At 39.0% G+C, this 27043-nt stretch overlaps 1 protein-coding gene across 2 annotated transcripts in view; it reads right to left on the reverse strand.

Moving 5' to 3' along the window:
* The window catches only part of GCP1 (glycoprotease 1), an 81265-nt gene extending 65903 nt beyond the window's left edge, over window positions 1-15362 (reverse strand). The window contains exons 1-2 of one of the 2 annotated variants that reach the window (XM_087691624.1): window positions 15067-15362; window positions 14891-14935 (exon numbers count right to left, since the gene is read on the reverse strand). In XM_087691624.1, the coding sequence (XP_087547750.1) occupies window positions 14891-14935; window positions 15067-15318 (297 nt within the window). In that variant the 5' untranslated portion in view covers window positions 15319-15362. The remainder of the gene's footprint in view (window positions 1-14890; window positions 14936-15066) is intronic. The other variant, XM_087691625.1, reaches the window with a different exon arrangement.
* Window positions 15363-27043: the final 11681 nt, after the last annotated feature.

The raw sequence follows: 27043 nt of genomic DNA on the forward strand, positions 1-27043 counted from the left end.
TCTTGGAATAAGCGGGATCTTTGCATGGCCAGAAGAGGCAGCCATTGGGACAAATTGGACTAATGGTTTATCTAAGCCTTAGGACCAGTTCCATATTGAATGGGCACTGAAGAATAGAATGCCAGTGGTTTGAAACTGTGTGCTTAGCCACTGGAGATGGTGCAGGACAATGAGCCTAGCCAAGATAGAAGATGCACATGTGAAAATGCTCACGGAATAAAAGTCCTTGTAACTGAGCCACATTACACTTTTGATGTGGTCGCAATGATAAAAGTTACACAGAACAACTTGAGGAATGCAAGGGTCGCCATCTCTAAAATTTAGGGAGCTACTATTTTTGGACCCCAGAATCTGTTCGCGTCATTGTCTTTGTTTTTACACGATGATTAATTCTCTGGTCTATACCGAGGTCAAATTTTGCACCGATCATGAAGAATCTTAGACTGGAAGGTTTAAACGAAAAAATTGTTACATATATACCATGTGGCACAAATTTCCAAAAGAGAGAGAGAGAGAGAGAGAGAGAGAGAGCATTTTAAAAAAACGAAATAGGCATAAGGGACAAATGGGAGAATGAAGTTTTGAGGAGCTGAGGGCAGATTGCTGCAAGAAAACCAGCCATGGAGAGTACTTCTACGTCTCTGACTCAAGCACGAAGGTAGAGCTTGCTCCCTCTGATCGCCTCTCTCTCTATTCTCAGAAGAAATGCTTTGCATGATGGATTGATTCCATCGAAGGTACAATTCTGTGTTTTCTCTGCACATGTTGAATAAAAACAGTGAACTCTGCACATGCTGAATAAGAACAGTGAACTTTGCACACGCTGAATCGTAAGAACAGTGAACTCTGCTTGTGTTGATTAAGAACAGTAACTTTGCACATGCTGAATAGTAAGAACAGTGTACTGGACAGTGAACTCTGCACATGTTGAACTCTGCTCGTGCTGATTAAGAATAGTGAACTCTGCACACGCTGAACAGTAAGAACAGTGTGTTGGACAGTAAAAACAGTGAATTCTGCATATGCTGGATGGTAAGGGATGTTGATCTGGACATGCTGTATTGTTCCTATGCAGCTGGGATTTACTTAGAAGAGATGAAAACCAACCATTCACAGGTTATGTATTTTGAAACATTACCATTTTTGTAATTTTCTATCGTTTAATTGATTTAAAAATACCGAGAGGAAGGGCCGGTCTTTGAGGCCAATCTGGTGTTGAGCGAGGGAGAGAGGTCTCTGTTTATGTGTGTGTATGTAAAGTCCAAGTGTTAATTGAAGGAACTACCGTTTTATAAGTGTGTAAGGTGATCAGACATATTGCTACCCTCGTCCACATGCACATTAGCCAATTCTCTTCGCAAGTAAGAGATTCTAGCTTCATTTTGGCCTGCAAACATGCTTTTCAAGACATCCCATCTCCCTCTAATCCGTTGTAGGAGGAGTAGGGGCAGCATCAAGGGCAGCAGCTTGCTGTCCTCTAGCACCACATTGAGGTGTTTGAGGTGCAAGCCCTCTTGATCTCTGGAGATCACCAGGGAGATAGTCCCAAAGATCCTTTGCAACAAGTAGATTTCACACCATGAAACTCCTCAAGTAGTTGGTGCCATCCAACTTATCCTCCTAAGTGAGGACTCCCAAAATATTGATGTGATCTCTAGTTTCCTAATTTGCCATTGCTGCAAATAAATGCACAAATTCAGCAACCAAAGACTTCCAAGCTTAAGTGTCAAATGTACTCTTCTAAGTAGCAGAATCCCAACACAAGGTCATAATGCAAGTACAAAACTCTCAAAACTATCAAATACCTCAAAAAGCATGCTCACATTGCACAAATCAGTACCCAACCTACAATTTACAGCAATTCACTGCTGGAACCCTGCATTTGCCTCAAAATGTATGCCAAGTACAAATTTCAGCAACTTAATGCTGGACATTTCCAAATTTTACATATTTGACTATCAAATCTTACACAAACAACAAGATAATGCTGTTGCAGCACTTGTTTCTTGTCTTAGGATGCGTGACAAGCAAAAGCCCCAAAGTTCTCCAAAGAAATTTCAAGAAACTAATAACATTTTAAACTTACAGCCCAAAATTCAATGAAATGTTGCCTTGGATATGCGTAGACAGTAACTAGCAACTTCAATGCATTGCATGATTCAACTACCATGACAATAGTAGGTTCTTTGACTTTCTCCTTGCCCTTCTCCATGAAGGGATTATTGGGACAAGAGGAGGCAACTTGTGTATGATGAGACTCCAAAGTCACCACTTCGGTGGATCCTCAAATAATACGTGATATATTACCTTTCATGAACTTAGTTTTATCAATAACATTGGTACCTCTCATGCTGAGATAGACCTTTGCAATTGTAATACCATCTGTCTCAAGTGTCTTCTCAATAAGAAAATCTTCAAAGACCTTCGCTTCAACCCATACTTTAGTTTGTCTCTCCATCAACGCTTGAATTTTTGGATCAGCTTCCAACTCCTTGTATCTTTGCATCTTCTCATAATCAAAAAAGCATACAGATGCAAAGTCTTGGAAGCCTTCTGGTTATTCATCAAAATTCTCTTCGCCTCTTGACATGGTGAGAAAGTTGGACCCAAAGATCTTGTCAACTAGAAAAGTTCTTGTAAAGAATAAGTCCTTGTGTTGGTACCAATGTAAGCAAGGAGAAAAACAAGAGAATGACAACACTTTGAACTTAACCAACCCAATCAATTATCACCATGAAAATTAGAAGGTAGAAGAGAGAAAGAGAGAAAGAGAGGAAGAGAAAAGAGTCGATACCACATTTAGAGGAAAACCGGCTCCTTCCCCTTTACACAAATTTATTGAAACAAAACCACGGGCACTAAGTGATTGAACCATATACAAAACGATTGATTTGCTGCAATTTCAAAAATTAGGATTTTGAAATCCTAATTTCAGCAAACTCGAACAACAAGCTGACTTACTTCTTTAGTGCATGGATTAAATCAAACTAAGTAAAAAGTGCTTCTTGGATGAGAGATAGATAGAAAAATACAAAGCATGTGGGTGAAATTTCAATGTAAGAGCTTATTTCGAATGAAGAGAAATCTCCAATATATAGGTGGCTTGGGTGCTCAAAAGTGGAAAGTAGAGACTACAAATGACAAGTATTTGTTCAAAATGACAAGTATAGGGACACTTGTCTCTTTAAAATGACACATGTCCTCTTTTAAATACCACATGTCACTTTTCTAGAGAAAGTAACTTCCAAACCTTCTACTCTAAAAATCTATCAAATTGTTAAGAATTCGAGATAGTTGTTCAGACAAAATTGCTCCTTGCAAAACCCCAAAGCCTTTGACGTGAACAAAATTTTCATTTAAACAACTTTCAAAAATATTAACCTTCTAAATTTTAGAAGTCGCCAAATTTAGCTTCTGAAAAACTTCATTATGTAGGTTCACCGGTTCATGGTTTATTTCTTCAATAAGCATCTAGTTTCACTTTTTGAAACCACTCATTATATAAGCTTCTAGTCAATATAACTATTAAGTGTAAAAGTCTTAGTCATCTAAGCATCTGGTCAATTTGACTGTCCGACTAAACTTTTAATTTGTCTTGGGTATCTCGTCTACGACGACCCAAGTATAATTATAGGATATTCTAACCATTGGCTACCCTTAAATAAAAAGATGAACATTATTTTTAAACACTTAAATAATACAAATCACCTTTCACAATACATGAGCATCAAATTAATTTGAAATCATTGAGCCAATATGTCTCGGTAACAATTGATATATAAAAGGTTTGTTACACCAAAAAGCCATAAGGCTTCTTGGCCTACACAACACAAATTGACAAGCATGCCTTGCTACAAGAGAAAATGGATTGTGCACCCTCATACAATAGACATTGGGCAAAACACAACACTATCGAGACCTTTCAACCAACTTTTGGTAACCCTTGTGGGATAGCTAGAGGCTGCGGAGGGTGTCTTATTTCCTATGGTTACTGACACATGGAGACTTGGCAGTTGAGAGTTGGTCGGTTCAAATGCAACAACATGGAGTTTGTAAGCGCTGTCAACTGTAGCACTTGGAAACTCCAATGCATTGCCTCTAGTCCTATGAGACAGTGCAATTGGTAAAAAGAGGAGTATGCTACACCCTTTATCGAATAGCACCTAGCTTGGGTTTTATCTCCTACGCAAGTGTCTGCTAATAGAAAATAAGCTTGGGTCACTAAAGCCAACCTTCCTTCTCGAATAGGGTGATAAACCCTAACCAAGCACTTAATTACAGCAATTAATAATTGAGCATAAACTAAAATGCACACATTACTCTAACAATCTTGAAGAAGGAACACCTTGTTGATCCCAAAACTAGTGTCTCTTTCAGTATTTCTTTAACTTCAATTGCCAATGTATCAATTACAAGTTAAGATTTTCCAATCTCCTTGGCTAATCCAAAATCCCCTTGCTATATAAACAATCAACAAGCAATTTGCAGCAATTGCCCCTTGATTTTTACCTAAGGCTTACACAAATGAAACCACCAACTAGCCAAATGCTATCCCAATTCACAATGGATGGCTTGGCATCTGAAATCCCTGTCATACAACAAATTGCAAGTGTTGATTTCAGTGTACGATACCTTATACTGTTGGTACGGGTCCCAAGGTGACTACTAACCTCCCAATTTTTACAAAAATTTAAGATTTATAGTAGAGATCCCTCTCTTGTCCACCAAATTGACAAAGATCTATTTAAAAGGACTGAGAAATGCTGAGATCTCTTAAGAAGGGTTTGGAGAAGGTGAGAGAAAGCCAAGATGAGAGAGAGATTCGATTTTCTTCACGAGAAAACCCTAAACTTTGCTTGCTACTTGCTCCCACCTGCATTTGATGAAGTCACCTACTATTAAACCCCTCCAAAATGTTGTCACCTAATCAACAAAGCTATTGCCAGCCCCTGGAAGGTGTCTCCCTGCTATCCCTTGCCTGCTAAGGCTCCCAGATGGTTGTTTTCTATAGCAAATTGTTATTCTTTGATTAAAAAATGAACCAACAGCTCCATCTCTCTCTCTCCCCCAAACTATAAATTAACTGAATGATTGAGACCCAACCTGAAAAACGTTTTCTTAATTTACATGGACATTTTCGCCAAGTGGCAGCCTTCTAAACCCATTTTTCAGCATTATTCAACTATTTAATTAATTTTCAGAATTAAATATTCCTGAAAATAAATTTCGGTCCTTCTAACCCTACTCAAATTAGGCCATTTGCAATCTACAGTGGTCCCCAACCTTTGTTGACCCTTAGACTAGCATTAATTAATTAATTAGTACTAGTCCCTAGTGTCACCACTGACATTTATGGGCCAACTAACTATCATAATGGTCAAAACTAACACTTACTAATCACCAAAACCCAATTGACATAACTTATCACAACTTTACCTTTGATACCCATTGCATTCTCGGGATCCTTGGCCTGTTACCATGAAATAACTATCATGTGCATCTGTGCTAAACAACCTTGCACGTTTGATTAATAACTTAATCAAATGTCATCAACAAGATTAAAGCATCTCAAAATTTCACATCCCCATAGCAATCGCCACCTACTCTATGAGGCTGAGATGCATGATAACATTCTTATTATTGAGACAAGTTCCTATGCTATGGTCGGCTTGAAGACACTACCCATCCAACAGCTACTAGAGTTGAAAAATAGAGCGGTTAGAGGTATGGGAGCTTATTAGAAGCCTTGGTTTAGTACATCTAAAAGGCACGCTGCCAATTGATTCTGGGCAATGAGTACTTGTCTACATATGAGACTTTGACAAAGCTCTAGATCTTGATTATCAACTCTCTTTGCGGCAACTGGAATCACATGCAAGGTGACTCTTAAGCTCTTGAGGATCTCCAACACCACTTCTTACGTACCTCAGGTGGTCTATTCTTCATGATATAGTTAGACAACCCCAAGTGGCGTTACTCTCTTCCATGGCTTCTATCCCCCATTCCCTCAAACCATCATGAGAGGCTTGTATATATGATTCCAACATGACCTTGTATGAACTCCAACTAAGTTGTTGAGCACATGTCCTTAGTCGTAAAGTCTTTTAAGTAATATAACTAGCCACTTTCTTCTTGTCACCCAAAAAACAAAGTGTCATGTGAAAGCTCTTTGCAAGTACGTTACAAAAATAGTAATGAAATCTTCATACAAGTTTTCCATGCACAGATATATGCATTTCAAACTTTTAGCATGCACATATACATTGTATAAACATTTCACAATCATGCCATCTTGCTAATTGTAACCATTTGTTCTAACATCTAACCCATACTTCAAGGCATTAATCATTTCTATGTGCGAGTCTGACTCTCATATACTTGAGTTTTAGTCACTGACGCCCAATCCAATCATAAAGGTGAAAGTATATACTATCTTTTCTTTAGTCCACTGCATGGGTCCACCATAACCGGTGGCCACTCATTAGCGACCAACTCTAATGCACTTTTCTTTATATCTTGTGAGTGTAAAGAAAACTTATTGAATAAACAATTAAGTGTACAAATTAATAAAAATGACATAAATGTTTTTTTAGTTGTGTCATGGCAATACGTACAATAGAAATCACCAAATCTGAAATATAAGATGTTGAAGAAAAATATGCCATGAAAAGATCACTCACTAAAGGAGTATGATTAAGAGAAATCTTAGCATGTTGTTTATCATAAGAATCAAGACAATAAAGTCTTGAACTGAGAGTAATGATCAATACAATGAAAGAATGTACCCAATGAAACTAGCCTTCCTTCTTAGCAAGGGTCGTAAATAATCTGATTGAGCACTAATTATGGCAAGCATAATATTCACATAAACTGAAAATGCAAATGTTACTACTGGCCCCCCTTGCAGTGTTTTTTTAACTTGTATTACTAAAGGTTAAAGTACACTGAGATCCAACCAACTCTTCCTTCAACCTTCAATATATCTTGCTATCCATAGCAACCACCAAACCTTCAAACCAATTTACCCCTTGGTTTGCTTGGCCTTGGTTTGCTTGATAATTGACCTTCAATTTGCTTCTTGAAAGACAAATGATTTCACAAACTTAATGTTCACTAACCTCTTAAAATTCTCTAAAATTCCCTAATTTAACTGTTGAATTCCAAGTATTAGGCCCCAAATTCTAAGCACTCTTCCTACGATGACTTGTAAACCCTAATTTACAATATTAGGGTTTACCAGCAGAGGTTCTTCAATTGCACTCTTCTTGAACTGAATTTGACTAAGATATCTTAAGAAAAGCTATGAACTGACTAAAAGAATAGAGAGAAAGCTGGAGAGAGAAAATTCAAAGTTTCATCGCCAAAATTGGCTGAAATTTGACGATGTCCTACTGAGAATGACTGGTTTACTGCAGCCAACTATCAATAGGAGCCCCCCATGCAGTCTCCTGCTCTTGTAGGTCCCAAAATTAAAGTTACCTACTTTTAGAAAGCCTATAGGGATTGTTATCTCCCTCCAATGGCCTCCTAATCAACTGGAGCTGCTCTTTGATAATCTCCAATGGCTAGGTTAATTACCAATGGCTGGAAACTTACAACAACAATTGTAACCAACCTTTTGTATATCAGTCATTACCAAGATGTATTGGCTTAATAATTCAAATTAATTTCATGATTATATACCTTGAAAGATGGCTTACATATTATTTGAGTATTTTAAAAATTTGGCTATATGTTTATCTTTTCATACAAGGGTAACCAATAGCTAGAATGCCCTCTAATTATATTTGGGTTATCATTGACGAGCTACCCAAGAGAAATCAAAAAGTTTAGTCGAGCGGTTAGATTGATCAAAAAGCTTGGATGACTAAGACAAAACTCGAGTAGTTACATTGATTAGAAGTCTGCATAATGAGAGGTTTCAAAAAGAGAAACCAAATGGTCATTATCAAAGAAACAAACCATACGCCAAGGAGCCTATACAATTAAGCTCTCCTATATTCAAATTTAGCAACTCTTAAAACTTAAGAGATTGCTATTTTTGGAAGTTATTTAAATAAAAATTCTATTTGTATCAAAGGCTCTAAAATTTTGCAAGGAACAAATTTGTCTTCAATTACTATCTCAATTTTTTAAAACTATTTGAGAGATTTTTAGTATAAACGATTTCGAAGCTTCTTTCTCTAGAAAAGTAACATGTAGCATCTAGAATATGACATGTATCATTTTGAAGAGACAATGTCTCTACACTTATCATTTTCAACAAACACTTGCCATTTATAACCTCTACTTTTCACTTTTGATTATCCAAGCCCTACACCTATATATTGAAGGTCTCTCTCTTCATTTCCAATAAGCTTTAACCCTAAATTCCAACCACATGCTTTGAACATGCTTATCTAGCACTCATTCAAGAAGCTCTCTTTACTTATCTTGACCGAATCTAAGTACTAAACAATAAAATCAACTTATTATCCACAGCATATAATAATTAAGGTTTAAAAATCCTAATTTTCAAAATTAGGACACATCAGTTCACTGTATAAGATTCACCTAACATCACATCCTAGTAGACCAACCACATTGAATACATACTTCAAAAATGTGATCAAAACATAAGCATATCAAGGTCAACTCATACACAAAAAGAATTAATGCCTTGAAGTATAAGCTAGATCCACCAGAAGAGATAGTATAATCAATAAGTTAGTATGATTATAAAATATTTCTACAATGTGCATGTGTAAGCAGAAAGCATTTTTGTACAATGTGCATATATATGCTTATAATGCACATATCCTTACATAGAAAACTCGTATAAAGATTTTTAGCACTACTTTTATAATATACTCATAAAAAGTTTTCATATGAAACCTATAATGAGAGATGCCTAAAACTCATGGGGTCTCTAAATTTGAGAAGCTTCTAATTGGTCTAAAAATACTAATTCTAAAAAAACAGAAATCAACATTCTAAAACTAGTAAGTTTAGTATTTCAATAGAATTTACTAAATGTAACTATTTTTATTCTTAATAATACTCAACACAAAAGAAAAGGTTATAAAGAAGAGACAAGTGTCAGAACACTTATCACACAAGCTTTCAAGTATCCTACCACTTGTCACACCTCATGGCATGTGGCTTGACACTTGTCTTATACTACTCCACTTTCTCTTTTTGCACTAGCTCTCCCCTTCCCCTTTAAAGAGAGCTTATTTTAACTCATTCTACATTAATTTTCTTGGCTATAACCTCTTGTACAACTCCTCAAGATAGTCTAAAGTTGACCCCATCTACCCACATCATCTTCATCCACTCCTCCATCATCAAATACGTCCATATTTTCTCTTCTTTCACTGCCGTTTTATAAAAGAGCAAACCTGTAAATTCATTGCAACCCCTCCTTGAGCTCTTCTTACATTTCGAGAAAAAGAAACAAGCCATATCAATGTATTGTTGATCAACGATGGAGAAAGGCTGATTCTTCCATCATTCAACTCCCCAATCAAGCTTCATTATTGACCGCCCTTTTATGAACCATAGATAAGCGATGAAAAATATCTTCCCGTATCTCATGGAGACCAAGGACTTAAGCCTTTTATTCAAGGTTATTTCTTCACTTATACATGGATTCATGGATCATGATTAGACTAATTATTCAAAAGATATTTTTGCAAATCTTTTTATGAAGATTGTTCTTTCATTAGAGTTTCAAGCTATTTAACTATCTCTACATTTGATACCTTTTAGAACATGACTTATCATTCATTGTATTGTGACTTGGCACTTGTCTTGTACTACTCCACTTTTCCTTTTTGCACTAGCTCTCTCCTTCCTTCTTTAAAAAGAGCTCATTTTTTCTCATTCTGCATTAATTTTTTTAGCTATAACCTCTTGTACAACTCCTCAAGATAGTCTAAAGTTAACCCCATCTATCCACATCATCTTCATCCACTCCTCCATCATCAAATACGTCCATATTTCCTATTCTTTCATTGCCGTTTTATAGAAGAGCAGACCTGTAAATTCATTACAACTCCTCCTTTAGCTCTTCTTACATTTCGAGAAAAAGAAGCAAGCCATATCAATGTATCGTTGATCAACGATGGAGAAAGGCTGATTCTTCCATCATTCAACTTTCCAATCAAGCTTCATTATTGACCGTCCTTTTATGAACCATAGGTAAGCAATGAAAAATGTCATCACATATCTCATGGAAACCAAGGATTTAAGTCTTTTATTCAAGGTTATTTCTTCACTTATATATGGATTCATGGATCATGATTAGACTAATTATTCAAAAGATATTTTGACAAATCTTTTCATAAAGGTTGTTCCTTCATTAGAGTTTCAAGCTATTTAACTATCTCTACATTTGATACCTTTTAAAACATGACTTGTTATTTATTGTATTGCAATAGGTTGCTATATACATGAGAATGAACATATGCAACCACGACCACTTGTTATTTATTGTATTGCAATAGGTTGCTATATACATGAGAATGAACATATGCAACCACGGCCATATATATTATTTTCATCAAAGTGCAACAAACGCGGAAGCGCATGACCTAACTAAAAAAAAAGGACACGAATGTTGGATATAAAGTCCTTTTGTCTCCATATAAAGTTATATGAGTATGAACACACCTTTATTTGTACCCTAATATATAAATACATTATTTATTCTTTGTGCACCGTCACAATTTGGTACACTCATCTTAGCATTCAATCAATCGACAATCCATTTGACTTTTTTGTGTAACTTGGCACATCTATACACACCTTGGTTCACACATGAAAGCACAATTGAGATTTTTTTTTAAATTTCATGGCTAAAATTTGGGCCTTTTCCCAGATGTAATGTTGTTCATGAAATACAATGACATTTGACCTAAAAATTACAAATATAGTGCACATTGACTCTAAAAAATTTGGTACTTTTCATGTATCAGTGAAATTTTGTTCAGTTGAGCTGAATTTATTGACATTGGTGCACATTTGGACCTAAAAATTTACGGCTTTTGTAAATTTTTGTGAAAACTTGCTAAATTTACTCCTTTTATACTCTCAAGAATATACATTAATGCAATTGGGACAAATTAGTCAATGAAATTTTAGGGCTTTTGTTGAAATTTGTGGATTTTAGCAAAATTGATGTGTGCAATGTATTTTGGTAACATTGCTAAAGCAATCTTGGTGATGTTGTGGATTTTAGCAAAATTGATGTGTGCAATGTATTTTGGTAACATTGCTGAAGCAATCTTGGTGATGTAAGCATAGTAATTTGAGTGTTTTATCCCCCATTTTCGAGGTTTTAAAGAAATTAAAAAGAATTATTGTGTATATTTTGTGTATCAGAAGTTGATTTGGACAAATATATATGTGGTATACATATCAAGCAGCTCCTATTGAGTTGATGTATTGCCGAATATTCATGGTGCAACAATCTTCGAGATCATTTGCAAATCTAGGATCGTTGTAGATGTATTTTTGGTGACATTGCTAAAGTGGGAGTCACCTAGCACTGATGTATGCATGTAATGTATGCTGAAATTTCAATTATATTGCTGAAAGTCATTTTCTCTACTACTGTACTGGTATTTGGACACTGTGTCTATAATACAATGACACTAAATCTTGCTCTTATTTCCTAAAATTTTGGGCTGAAATTAGCTGAATATTCAGCCTGTTATTTGCTGTCATAAATTACAGCCTCGATACTTGGCACTTTGCTAACAAATGGCCACTAATGGTTCTGGCAATAGTGACAAATCCCTCCTTAAAATCAAGAGGTTTGATGGCATTGGCTTTGATCTATGTACGCAAGTCATTTTGTTTCTCAAAGACTATGATGATGCTCTCTCGAAAACTAAGCTTGCAACTATGGCAAATGAGGACTGGGCTACTAGACTCAACAAGAAGGCCTTGCATACATTAAAATGGTTGTATCTGATGATGAACTTACAAACATTAAGCATCATGATATAGCGTATGTTGTATGGAAAAAGTTAATGGATACTTATGAAAATACAACTCCAACAAATCAAGTGCATCTCATGTGCAAGCTTTGAAACTAAAAGCATTTGAGTGATATTTTGTCTGTGAATACAACTATGTGTTTGTCTTATACATAGTGCTTCCATTTTCTTAAGACAGTGAATTACTACTAGCATTTGCTTCTCGTATGTGCTCCATCTAGACTCTATATCTATGAACTTCTTGGATTCATAAGCTATGGGGTGCCCATCTTGCACCAACACTCCCCCTGTGCCATAATCTAATGCACCTATATAGATTTCAAAGGATTTGGTAAAGTTTGGGACTTTGAGTACGAGGATTTGACTCGTACATTCATTCATCAACTCAAAAGCAGCTTGTTGCTCACTTCCCCATGTAAAATTTCCATCTCCTTTGGTTAGATGGGATAGTGGAGCAATTACTATGCTATAATCCTTGACAAATCTTCTACAAAACAAGGTGAACCCTAGGAATTCTTGAACTTCTCTAATGGTCTTTAGCATAGGCCAATTCTTCACTGCCTCTACTTTCTAGGGTCTACTTTGATGCCTTCCTTGCCTACGACGAACCCTAGGAATTTTAACTCCTTCATTGCAAACTCACATTTTTAAATTTTGGTTTACAAATTGTGTAATCTCAACTTCTCAAAGACTAATCTTAAGTGTTGCTTATGTTCCTCCAAGGTTTTGCTATACACTAGAAAATCATCTATGTAGATAATGATAAATACATCTATCTTAGACCGGAATACTCCATCTTTAGAACACAAAAGATACCCGACCCATTGCTCAATCCAAACCCTAGAACGATCCACTCATAACTTCAATAACGAATACGAAAGGCTATTTTGAAAATGTCTTCTTCCACTATACAGATTTAATGATACCTAGGCCTAAGATCTATACGACTGAATATTTAGCTCCATATAGTTTATCTAATAGGTCTTCAACCAAGGGCATGGGATACTTACTCTTTGGTATTGTTGACACGAGGAAGCCGCATTTCACCTTTGGATAATGGTTGTGCCGTGAGAAAGCCGCATCACATGTCAAGGGTCATCGCATCGAGGGACATCGTGATAGAGATCGATGCGACGGGGGGCGACACAACGTGGGGTGACACAACATGGGGCGACGCGACATGGGGCATCACAACGTAAGTCATCACAATACGATTTCAAGACACTGGATCTTCTCTCCTACTTCCATGAGCACTTCTTCACTTTAAGCAAGAATTGCTCTAATACCAGGTGCAATGCACCTGCACTCAATCACTCACTTAACATGACACATAAAGATAACATGATATGCAAGAGCAAGGTATACTCTTATTTTATTCAAAGAAAGAAACAATACAACATAGGCATATCCTAAGACTACACTCTTGTGGTGCCGCACATGTGAGGGTTCACTACTTGGTATGGGGAATCACACATAGAGTGGAAACCAAGCAAGGCTCAAAGCCACTACTATTCCCTATATAGGTGTTTCTGGCAACAACACCCTGGTATAAACAGAAAGTAAGCAAAAAGTTCCCTGTTGTAGGAGAAAGGAATGTTGTAGAACACAGCAGTAGAATAGGATTGGCTGTCACCTTCATGTAGATCATTTGCCCATTCAAAATGTAGCAAAAGGAGAGCATTCAGCTGGTTGCAAAAAGGCAGAATGCAATTGACAGCAAGAAGAGAGTCTCCATCAAGCAAAATGCTGATGTCGCATCAATGTTGGAACTTGGGGGACAGCAGCATAGTAAACACAGTAGTAGACTGATGTCACCTGCACTAAAGGACATCCAGGACAGGCCGTGGTAGGCTGGACAATCTCTGGAAATAGAGAGCAGCACTTGGAATAACTACTAAGAGATCATGCTATAGGGATGTGGACAGCAGTAGAGAGTGTTGAGGAAAAATCATCTCATGAAGAATGAAAGAAAAAAAAGGGGATATTGGAACCATTTGTCCTACCATGTACAATAATTGCTAATAGATACATGCAATACAATTAGATGTTAATGCATGTGATGATGCTCAACAGCAGTATGTATGAGATACTTGTGGCTTGTAGGTTCCTACATAGTACATGGGCCAATTAGATGGCATATTTCATCGATGAATCCGATCCCTAGAGTCCAAGAGATAGTACCACTGCAGTCTAGACCTTCAGCCAGCACTTCCACATCCAGCCTTTGCAGCAGTGTAATGATTCATGTCAGGTTCCAGACGACCCAAGGGTTCTTAGTTTGGCAAGCATTGCTTGCTTAGCTTCCTAGGATAGACTTCAACTTCTTTTCTTGGAGACTCCACTCCTTTTGACTCAAATGCTGAGTATTTCAATTCAATACTCACAATGCCAACAGTTTCATCAATCACTAAGTTCTCCTGCATATTTGCAAACCTATAACGTATGGGCAATAGGCTACAGTATTAAGATATGAAACGGCTAAAGGTATGGTGAAAGTTAAGAATACAACTAATGCCAAGACCAGATTATTTTTTGATTGAACAGTTAAAAATGTACAAGATGCGATATATCACCAGCATGAATGGACGATACTACTTGTGAAACTATGTGGGAAATCTAGCTGACTTTGAATTTACTTGATGCACTCCATATTCCATATTAGTGCCATCTCTTACTTGATTTATGGGTTTTCTAGGTGGTAAGTATGATATAGCAAAGTACATTTTTTCTTCTTCCATATAAACATCCAATGTCGCTAAATCACCGCATCTAAGCACGTTTACAATGTTTTCAAGGGACCAATTTTACACAAACTGAAGTGGTAATGCGACATGACAAGGCCAAAAACCATAGGCCGGGATACTAGTGCTTCGCCTAAGGCAAGAAAGGAAGGAAGAAATGTGGACCTGGGAGGTTACGACTTCACCTAGAATCTCACCATCACCTGTAACCTGGCGAAAGCATGACAGTATGAGATCAACAGAAGCGACACAAAAGGACGAAAAGGCGACAAAGAAAAGACTCAGAACTCGACGAGATTACAGTATTTGTGGCACAATATGGTATAAGTATAGGAAGGTACCACGGCAGCGCCTGTATCGTCGCAGCTAGTCTCGATTCCAAGTATGACCAAGCCTTTGAGGTCATTGCTGCTGCACGGCGTCGACAGGGCAGCGAAAACGTTGGACAGTCGCAGTCCTCGCCACGACTTTGGCGTTGCTCCGAAGCTCGTCCGAGGAGACCATAGGACCTGCGTGGCCCGCGTCGCCAGAACCCTGGAGTGCACCAGCATCCTTTCGGGGATGGTCGAGGAGCGATCAACAGCCGTCGGCATGCCCACGACGGATGCTCGGTGATGAGCCGTCCAAATTCAAAGACGTATCTATATCTATATTTATACTAATGTACTATTTTGTTTAACTCCTCGGCCTCGGTTTCAAGCCTCTTATTGCACCTTCTTAGAGATTCTTTAAATTCAAAATTCAAATGGGATTTTTTTTTTTGGCTCATTTTATCATCATGATTAGAGTGTAGTTAATGACCCACTCCTCCTCCTACCTCTTTGCTTTGGATGACGCAAGTGCTAGTCCTGCTACTCATTGCTCATGTATATTTGCCTCTACTCAGGTTTGCCACAGGTTGTGTGTGTGTGTGTGGACGAGCAACATCAGCCCATGCTCTTGCAAGACCATGCAAAGGGGGGTGTGTGTGTGTTTTGGAGGGAGCCATTGATGGAGCACACACGCACACACACACACACACACACACACTCTCTCTCTCTCTCTCTCTCTCTCACACATGGAGGCCAGCTATAAAAGCTAATTGCTACAGAGCGCGAAAAGAAATAAGGAAAGACTTTGTCTAACACTCAAACAAGTGGCCACTTAGATGGCGGCCACTTAGACGGTAGCCTTGAGCTTAGCCCACAGCAGCCTTGAGCTTGGCCCACAATGCAATGTTACCAAGGAGTAGCATGGTTCGAGCGGCACCGATAGTGCGACTAGGCGAGGCAAGAGGTAGCATAGTGCAAGGAGTGACATTAGGTGGCAACACCAAGACGATGCAGGGAGGCAAAGAGGAAGACGAATGGAGGACGAGGAGCATGGAGAGAAGAAGAAGAAGGGAGGAAGGAGGAGGAGTGTGTCACAAAGAGGGAGAAAGGAAGAAGAAGGAAGGGAGGAGAAGGAGGAGAAAGGTGAGAGAGAAAGAGAAGGAGAAGAAGAGGAGGAGGAGTGTCCATCATGTGCATGAGAAGAATAAAGAAGAAGATGATGATGAATTGAGCCTCCATATCTTGTGCCATCTCCCTTCTATTGCACATTTAAATCGGTTCCTTTCACACAATTCAAATATATGAATCATAACCACTATCAAAACCATAAGGGATGCATCCACCCAAGGAGGGAGAGAGGAGGAAGAAGAAAGGGTGGAGGAACATGATGAGAGAGAAGTAAACAGAGAAGAGCAACATGAAGGGGGTACAAAAAGAGGAGGGGCAAGAAGGTGGGAGAGAGAAAAATAAGAAGAAGAAGAAGACAAAGGAGATGGAAAGCCTAGGGGGTGCATCTATAAGAAATCGTCTATATAGCATGCGTTCGAAGGGTATTAAGAAATATCCTTTCATTACATGCTATAAAGCCATAAATGATCCCTTTTACTTTAGTAAACTTATTGATTTTTAACATTTGTAATAAAAAATCTCTCTTGTAAATATAATCATGTAAATTTTATTAAATAATATAATATTTCCTTTAAACTCACATGGCATCTTACATGTTCTATAAGGTGGACTCCCCAGGATGGAGAGGGATAGCTACATGTGTGTAAGCTCCGATGGAGATAAGCAACCGTTGTTGCCATGGCATCCAAGTGGAGCATGTGTGTGTGTGTGAGAGAGAGAGAGAGGATGTGTGCGACAATGAGAGAGTGTGTGTGGGGAGGTAGTGAGAGATTGAGAGAGGGAGAGAGAATAAGAGAAGTTGGATTTTTATTCATTATTTATTATTTTAGATTAATTTTTAAATTTATCAATTTAACTTTTAAATTGATTATTATTTTCATTTAATATGTATAGAAATAGAAGAGAGGAAGGAGATAGATAACAATTATAATTATTTTTAAATCATTAACTTTATTTTATTTATATAATTGAGAGAGAGGGAGTATTTAAGTAAATAAGATGGGTGAAGTATCTCTCTCCAAGTTGGTATCTATTAATTTGATTAATTAATCGATTAATATGTTAATATTTTATTAATTTAATCAATTAATATAAGTTTTTTCAAGTTAGTTTAATTAATTATTTAGTTTATCGACTATATTAGTTAGTTTAGTTTAATTGATTAGTTTGTTATTTTTTAAGTTAGTTTAATTATGTTTAGTTTTTAGTTTCATTTTTATTGCTTATGTATATGTTGATGTTTGTGTTAATGTTAATGTGTGTGTGTGTGTGTGTGTGTGTGTGTGAGATTGGTTTATTTATTAGTTTTCTTTTAAGTTAGTTTAGTTCAATTTAGTGTTTTGTTAAACTTAGTTTTGTGTTTAGTTTGGGAGGGGAAAGAGAGAAAGAGGTACAATGTAATGTGGTGCAATGTGGAGAGAGAGAGAGAGAGAGAGAGAGAGAGAGTGTGTGTGTGTGTGTGTGCGTGTAGTAGTGAGGGAGAGAGTTTGTAATAGAAAGAGAGAGAGAGAGAGAATTTGGAAGAGAGAGTGTGTGGTGGCAAGAGAGTGAGTGAGATAATAGAGAGAGAAGATAGAGAAACTTTTGTGTTTATGTTGATGTTTAGTTTGGGAGGGGGAGAGAGAAAGGGGGTACAATGTGATGTGCGAGAGAGTGTGTGTGTTTATATATGTGTGTGTGTGGCACACAAAGAGAAAAGAGAGTGAGGGAAAGAGAGAGGGAGAGGGAGAGAATGAGTGTGTGTGACAATGAGAGAGAGAGTGTGTGTGTGTGTGTCTGTGTGTGTGTGGCAAGGAGTGAAAGTGAGAGAGGGAGAGAGAGAGAGAGAGAAAGAGAGGTTAGATTTTTATTTTTTATAAGTCAAATTTAATTTAATAATAAATTAGATTAATTATTTTTTAATATGTGATGAAAGAGAATAGAGAGAGGAGATAGATAAACGTGGTTTTGTGTTTATATTGATGTTTAGTTTGGGAGGGGAGAGAAGGGACAGGGTACAATGTGATGTGATGTGATGTGGGGAGAGCAAGAGAGCGAGAGAGCGAGAGAGTAGGGGGGTTGTGTGTGTGTGTGTGTGTGTGAGGAAGAGATCAGGGGGGGGAGTGAGTGAGTGAGTGATGTGGTGTAATGTTCCATGTGTTTATTTGTTGGTTCATTTATTTATTTGCTTGGTTTATGTTACTTTAGATGAGTTTATTGACTATATTAGTTAGTTTGGGTTCGTTTAATTGACTAGCTTATTAGCTAGTTATCAATTTGCAAGGTTGTTTATAATTAGATATGTGATGTGATGTAATGTGGGGGTGGGAGGGAGAGAGAGAGGGCTTTCTTGTTTGTTGGGGGGCAAGGGTGGAGAGAGAGAGAGAGAGAGAGAGAGAGAGAGAGAGAGAGAGAGAGAGAGATTCTAATTATTGGAATGTTGTGATTAGAGCTTTGATCGTGTGATTGTGAGTCGATAATAAAATATATTTTACAACTCTTGGGTGAGATTGATTTTTCCCTCTTTCATATGATATAAAATTAGTATTTTGTTAATAGTTAAGTAATGTTAGAATAATATCTAATGTTAAAAATATTTACTTTACTATTGGCATTTGAATGTTTGAATCCCGTTTGAGTGGATTTTTATTTTATCAGAAAGGGGATAGTTTTACTCTTCTTCGTAAATTATGTGATTTCAATTTGTTAGCAAAGTAGATCTCTCTCTCTCTCTCTCTCTCTCTCTCTCTCTCTCTCTCTCTCTCTCACATATTCACAACATTTTAAGATTTTAATATGTAATGGGAATGTTGAGTTCTCTCTATTTCTCTCTTGTGCATAACATGTTAAGATTTCATTTAATATTGTAAAAAAGGAAACATCTATGCATGTGATTTTTTTGTCATTGAGACACTAAATTTGTATCTAATGTTAGTAACATTTCCTCTTATTGGCATGTAATTAAAAACAAAGGTCCCATTGGAATATTCAAAATCAATATTATAGACAAAAAAACAAAGAATTCCACTATCTCAACATAGTTGCACATCTCAACCTAGTTTTTATTGTTTATTGCCATTATCCTTTTGGATTATTCACAATAAGGATAATGGCAATGGAGGGGGACTTCGTTCCTGCACTCGTTCTTTCTTTCGTTGATCTGATTTAGAGTCACGCTCTTCTTTGTGGACCAGCTCCAATGACTCTCCTATTGAGGCGGCATTTTTTGTTGTTTTGGCTCCCCAAGCCCCTTGCAAGGAGAGTTCCGGTGAGGTTCAACTAGTTGAGATTAGGGGAGCACATTGCTTCTCTACTCCTAAGCCAGTGTTAGGCTTAGGTGTCATGGCATGGAGTCCATGTTGTAGTGATGTGCCAGCTTGTAGGCTAAATCTTTGATTCCATCTTCATTAGTGTAATTTCCTCCTCTCTTTTTGCCTTAGTCATTCTTCCTCCTCTTCTGGCGTTTGCTTGCGCTCTTCTTCTAATCTCTTTGATTCCTCCTCCACCCTTTGCAGCTCTCTATTTTCTTTTGAGGTGGATCAAGTTCTTCTTATGGGGATCTTGAGAGTGTGATCCTTCCTTTCCACTTGAGTTGACAATTTTTTAGCCTTGCTGTTTACGAATTATCCTCTTACTCTCTTGTTGTTGAGATGGTTGGTCATTCTCCTTTTTATTAGTAACTCTCTCCATGTTGTCCCGATGTTCCTTGTGGACTTTGTCTCCCTCATATTTCTAGATTGGTGATGGCTCACTCCCAGCATATTATACACATCCCTCCTTGGGCGTTTCTCAATCCTACTGTTGGCTAATAAACCCAAGGCCTTCTCCACCATCGCAGGGCTCAACTCCACCTCTACTTGACAAGCTTCTTCTCCTCTTCTTACCGTCACCATGCCACAGTTTCTTTCAGCATCGAAGCTCCTCGAAAATTCTGCACACTTGCTGTAATCGATAGCCTACCTAACCTTCTCTACATACTTCGATAGACTGCACTGGTTTAAGAGTTGTTTTACCACTAGCTCCTCCATGATGCCATCTTAGGTTTAGGGTAAGCTTGAATGTAAACTAGCTGAAACCCCTCGTTTCCACCATTAAGCCATACTTTGCTTGCTCTCCCGCTGCCATGAATGGGAGCTTGCCACCTTAATCTTGCCCCGAATGTAGAGTCTGGCCAAGAAAGAGAGAGTAGTCGATGATTATGCTTTGGGCCACGCTCAAATGCAATGTGTGCTTTCTGCAAGGGTGATTTTCTCTTCTCGTGGGGATTTCGTCGTGGCTCTTTGTTCTTGGTATTTTTGTCGCTTTCTCCATAATGGTTCTTTGCGGGGTTGGTGGTCTTGTGGTGACTTGGACATTGAACGCTTTCGTACAGAGACCTATGTCATCTTGCATTCACTTGGCAACTCGTGAGAGTATATGCAAGTCATATGCTTTAACCATAATGGACAGGTGTAGCTCAAAGAGACATCACTTATCTGAATCCCATGGTGTTGACTTCGATGCATATCATCTACGCTTGATTATCGTTGCTTGTGTGTGTGCTGGCTTTGCTTTTTTTTGGCATTATCTATACACAGTCACAAAACTCATTGTTTTTTTTTATGTACACATTTATGAATCCATATCACTTCATGAGACAAAAATCAATTATAGAACTCAGAATTGTACTAGAGTGTGGCACACTCATCTAGTACTCATGGCAGCCTACTCAATAACAACAAGTATTTTACAACATCAAGTAGCATGGTACCTTATCCGAGTCTACTAGTAACATGTAGCTCCTCCTCAGAGAGAATTTTATCAATCAGAGATTTCTCTTGGCTAGCTCCAACTAAGTCTATACCCCGAATGACAATTAGTACTCGAAAGGAAGTTGGCACCACATAGGTTAGATCTCTTAGAGACTGCCATTTGGCTAGTCACTCCAGTGAGACTGTCATAATCTAGGCTCCAAGTTCGGCCATTGTAGCGCAGTTTTCAAACCAATGTTTTTCAAACTAACTTCGACCCTCTGATTGTCGCTTTAGTTGCTCTATCTTTAAGAGATTTGGTTGGCAAAGCGCTTCGTTGAATGTCATAATTAAGCGTAGTTCTTTAGTCTCCTCGTCATAGATGAATTGCATGTATTCATGTAGGAGCTTGTCATAGTGCTCATTAAGATATTCTTGCTCTTCCCCAGATAGCAAGTATTCCTCAAACTGCTCCCTAAAGAATGTGCCCATGTCTACAAGGACATAGACACGTGCAAATAATTTGAGTTTAGCATCCAACTCGGTCAAGCACTCTTTGCGACACTTCTATGTTCGATGAGGGCTTTCTCGATTGCTATGTCATGCAATGTTCTAAGAGTTTCCCTAAGCTTTAGCATAGCTGGGGGCTCAGGCCTAGATGAGCAAGATTGGTCACTGCTAGGATTTTTATATCCTTGAGGTTTTCATGTTTCTCTTGAGGCTCTGCAGCTATTGTGTCATGGTTCTCCTCAAATATGACTGGTGTAGTTTTATTAACTTGTTGTGACCGTGTTGTGTCCACTCTTGATTGGTCAATGCAAGTTCTACTATTGGTGGATTGAGCATTGCAAGCAATGGTTGATGATGGTAATGGTTGCTTTGACTTATTAGAACACACGGATGTGTTTGGGGTTTCACCGCTGTTAGGAGAGATGGCAATGGGTTCATTCGTGGGTGGACTCGATACTTCATTCCTCAGCTCTTCATCACCCTTTGCGTCTACATCCACTTGCAACTGCTATTGTTTTCGTTGTTTTCTCCTCTTTTTCTTAGGCGATCGAGGTGTATCCCTTCATCTTTTTAACATCTAATACATTGCACCTTCTTGGGACTAGTATGTGTCCCTTTTTCACTAACAATATGGCCCAAATACTCCATCTCAATCTGTATGAAAAATACTTCTCATCCTTAGCAAATTGAAGACTCGAGACCCTGAACTAGGTCAGATGTTGATGTGCTTGGTTGGGCCTCAGCATTCTCTTTCCCTAGTGTGTCCTCATGGGACATAGTTGCGGCCTGCTGAACAGCCTCACTAGGTTGTGACGGTACAATTGCCTCTCTTTTTGGAGAGTCTAGCTCTTCAGTTAATTCCCCTCCATTTAGTTCCTCATCCAATTGCATTGCCAGTTGCTCCTAGTCAGGTGTTTTCTTTAGACTCTTGTCCTTACCCATTAGAACATGCCTCCATTGCTTCTTATCAGAGTGGGTGCCGTGTTTAAAGCTGTTTTTCTCTTGCTCAAGAGGTTTGAGTGACTCTAGTGTAGAACCAAGAGATGGTTTAGGGTTCCTGTCATGCAGTCTTGGATGAAACTAGCTGAAGAAGTCAGGGTTGTATTGATGGAAAGCATAGAGATCTAGGAAGGGTCTTGAGTGAGATAGAAGACATATGTGCTAACATCAAGTATCATGCTCCCTACTCCTAGCCTGCTAGCCATGTCTAGATCTTCTTCTAGAAGTAGTTTATCATATAAGGGATGTTTTTGGACAATGGCAGAAAGCTAGACCTCATGGACCACTGTCAATACTCTTAATGAGATTGGGGCAATGTATGTGGGATTGTGTATTGATGTCCAAAGGGCTTTCCTTTGCTCAATGGGTGTCATTAGTCGGTGGCCAATTTTGGCTGCCAAACTTTGGTTGCAGTACCATTTTTGCACAAAGTTACCTTGTCCTTTCCCTTTTCGTTTGATTGCTTCAAGCTTTTCCTTGTTTGTTTCACATTGAGCAGTATAGAGTGAGGGTATCATGTGCAGTTCTCTAGTTGTGGATTTTGGGATATCCTTTATGACTTCTTCAGCGATAGCTACATAGCGGGAGCAAACATGTTGTTGCTCGTCCCATGTCAAGGGTTCAGCTATGAGCTTTGTGTGCTCTAGTGTTGGCTTGCCAATGTCCACATGGACGTACGCACGTGTGATGGCTGTCAGCTTGTGATCAACCTTCATCAGACACTTCATCTTTGGCTCATTGGTTAGATGTGCCTTCTCCTTGGCCGAATCTTTGAGAGATTTCTCCTCAAGCCTAGGCTTTAGATGCTTCGAAAGTGCTGGAGGTGTCAAGGATGTTGGTTGTGACACCTCTTCCACCGGTGAATTGGTAAGGATACGTTTTGCAAGGGGCGTCATCACGGCCAAAGGCTGTGACTACTATGATTCCTGATTGGAAGTAATAGCGACCAGTTCAATGGACTGCCTACCATTGGTAGACTGCGGTGTCAAGTCCTTAGGCAGATTAGAAGTGGTTGTGTCTTTTGTTGCCCTTTGCGCATTCACTTATGTGATCAAGCATTAGTTGAGCTAGTCAAGGTGAATTGCACAAGCGCATCTTTAGGCTGAGAATTATGGGTGGTGTCATGTCCCACATCCTAGACATTTGGAAGCCTAAATGGAGATCAAGATTGGGATTGAGTAGCTGAATTTGACGATTGTTGGTGTACTTCCTGTGTCTGTTTAGGGAAAGAGGGTGTAGGAGATTTGGGACTCCTAGGTGGACTTGGCAGCGATGGCTGGAAGATTTTCTCATGGCTATGAGACGATTTTGCCATTTGCTTTGTTGAGCAATTAATCTTATCATGAGCAGTGTTGTGCCTGTGATGCTCATTATTCTCTTGGGAAGTCAAAGGCTCCTTGGGAACTAGTGGTCTTTATGCACACTTGACGGTTAAATCTGATATGTGCCCGTTAAGCACACTAGGTTGAGGATCTACCTTTTGAATAGCCCTCTTTGGTTTTCTGATTTCAATCATGAGGGGCTTAGTCACTCCAATGTTGTAGACTCGAGACTTGGATTTTCGTTTAGATCTTCTCCTGCACTTCTTCGCTTTTGATGCGGTCTTCAGCTGATAGAGGTGGTTTAGCAAGGGGTTTTGGTACCCAAATCCATCGGTTACCTATGTAATACCCTTGAGCACATAGTGACACTTTGGATATCCATTGCGGCATTGTGTTGTCTCTCCATTGATACCTTTGTCTATAAGGCTTGGGCTTCTTTTGTGGTCTTCTACGATATTTGTAAGTCCAAAGCCTATCCTTGGCATTGTCTCCTAACCTTCTTATTTCAAGCATGGCCTCGCTCACTGGTTATCTCTGTTCAACATGCACTTGTATCAACTCTTTCAACAAGTCCTTGCTCTCGTTACTAGGCTTGCCTGGTATGTTAGAATGTTCCTTGTCTTTTCCTCGAGGTTTGATGAGGTCACCCTTATTAAAGGTTGTGATTATCCTCACACCCGGTAGCGTCAAGTGTATCCTTTGTGCTACATAATCGGCCTCACACTTCGTCGCCCTTTTGAAGGGTCTTCCTAGGAGGGTTTCCTTTCCACAATTAGCACTATTTGGAGGAATATGGAATAGGATAGGCAAGCTTTTAGTTTCAATAGTTACAAGGATTTTGCACTTCCCTATAAGTGCTTGAGGGTGTCCCCCGCAAGGATTAAGAGTTGCATTAGTCAGTGTGAGCTCTGGCTGGCCTAGTCGAGTCCATGCTTCATAGGTTAAGATATTAAAATCTACTCCTTTATTGATGAGAGCATTGACACTATGCTCTATTTTTATGGTGAGTTTTGACCCTAAGATAAGCATGCGGTACTATGTCTTTATCTTCCGAGTCTTGGATTATAAATTCAACCCTTTTGAGACATGCCTTTGAGTCCCTAACTGCAGAACCAGATGTGGATTCTCCACTGATGTCTTGGGTTGTCTGTGCAGTGCCGTTCAAGGTGCATCTATCCTTAGGACTGTTATCTCTAGTCATCCTCGCAATTGTAGCTTAATGTTGTTGCATTGCTCTTTGACTAGATGCAGTTCAAATGCAACCTATACATGCTTTTGTGGTGTGGCCTTTTTGCCCTTGTTGGCTAGATTGGCCCATTGAGGTTCTTGGGTCTCTGTTTATCTTTATTCGGGTATGGGCTTTTGGTTGTTGTTTTGCAAGTGAGAATCTATGATTGTGTAGAGCGACTACTACACTAGGATCTAATTTTGAGGACCTGTGACGGTGCGTGTTCTCTCTCCAGCCTACTTGGGGGAGGTGTGGAGGGGGCAGAGGCCCCTCTGCGAGGGTTCGAGGGGGGGGGAGGGGACAGTCCCCCCTGATCCGCATGGCCATTACACTAAAAACCATGCACGATTTGAAGAATCGTTTGCAGCCAAGTTTTGAACTACTTGCTCTAGATTTCAGCTCGGTGATAGATCTATGATGTGCTTTCGGCTGTATACGGTCTTTAGGTCGATTTCAGGGCTTAAATGTGTCAAATCTATATTCGATTCACATGTCTGATTTTAACAATTTTGTGTCGAATTCTCAGAGGTCTGATTCTTAGGAGTCTAATTATTAGAATCGGACATCTGATTTTGGGTTGGTCCGATCGACCAGTCGGACGATTCGAGTCCGAGTGGTTCGATTTTGGTTGGTTCAATTCAGGTGGTCCGATAATGGGTTAGTCCGATTTTTGTGCGTCTGATTTTGGGAATTAGACGTCTGATTTGATAGGTATCCAATGTTGGAGTGTCCGATTCTCATGCGTCCGATTTTGGGATGTTCGATTTGACAAGTGTCCAATTTTAGAGTGCTCGATTCTGGATGGTTCAATTTTCGTGCGTCCAATTTTGGGATGTTTGATTTTCAAAATTGGACAGGGTATGTTCGATTGGACATGATGGGTTTGTCTGATTCTGGGTATTAGACCGAGTACGATTTTGGGAATCAGACTCTAGTAGCAGTGTCCAATTCCTATGGATGAGTTTTAGGAATGACAAAAATCAACTCGATTCTAATGATTTTGGTTGCGCGGGGTCACACAAACTTCTAGAATGTAAGAATAGACCCTAATGAAGGATTGTATATACATGGAATAGAAAATAAACTCCAAAATACAAATTAGCAAACAAATCAAACCCTCTTGCCATGTTATGACAGCAGAAACCCCAATGCTTGTTTTCCTTCTTCTTTTTTAATACCCTAATGCATCCAAATCACAAAGCAAATACCTACACTACTCCAATATGATTTTCCAAATCCAAAAAACCAAAAACTTACTTGCTAAGGAGATTGAATATGTCTTCAAACTCCCTCGCTTTCGACCTATTAACCTCAAGCATCGGTTCGAGGATAAAACCCTTACTTCGACGCTCAATTTAAAGTGTACAAGCGCTCAAGCTTGAATTCGTTGTTCCTGGCAATGGAACCAAAATGTAGAGGTGAGCTCAAGCTCAACCCCAAGACCCACGGACTGCTTATTGTTCAAGCATTTCAAGCGAGCACTAATGGCTACCTCTCACATAGCCAACGTGCTATCCATCTCTACGAGTGTAGTAAGCTTACCTCCATGCCCGATCGAATTGCCTCCTCTCCCGAGCACTTTGGTAGCTCCACAATCCAAGTGCAAGCTTCAAGCGAGCTCCATCCTCAAGCTCCATGCTCCAACCTCGATTTCCGTGAGCAAGAGAAGAGAAGAGAATAAGAGAGGAGAAGATGGAGAGCTTCTCCACCACGGTCCCTCACCCTCACACGCTCACTCCCTCACACTCTTACACTCCCTCTCTCAAGCACAAGCTCAAGCAAGCAAGAAGAAGAAGAAGAAGAAGAGTGCTACTTTTGGCCACATATAAGAATGAGCTTCTCATTCACTTTTCAACTTTATATACAAAACCCTAAATCCATTTTGGGCAGTTATCCCCTTTTTTACATGGCGAGCCATGACCTAGGCCCTTTTTCCCATTGTCCTCCTATCTTCTTAGCTTCCTTCCTACCGCCCATCTACCTTAACAATTTGCATGGGTGAGAGCCCGACGCTCTTAAAATAAATCATGGTGCGCCTTGTGCTCTTTTACAAAAGTATTGACTTGCGCTTTTTCTTGTGTGCCTTTCTCCTTGATTTAGAGCTTTTCTGC

Source organism: Lygodium microphyllum, chromosome 13 (assembly GCF_053477565.2).
Source record: "Lygodium microphyllum isolate KBCC chromosome 13, Lygodium_microphyllum_v1.1.10, whole genome shotgun sequence".
Taxonomy (NCBI): Eukaryota; Viridiplantae; Streptophyta; class Polypodiopsida; order Schizaeales; family Lygodiaceae; genus Lygodium; species Lygodium microphyllum.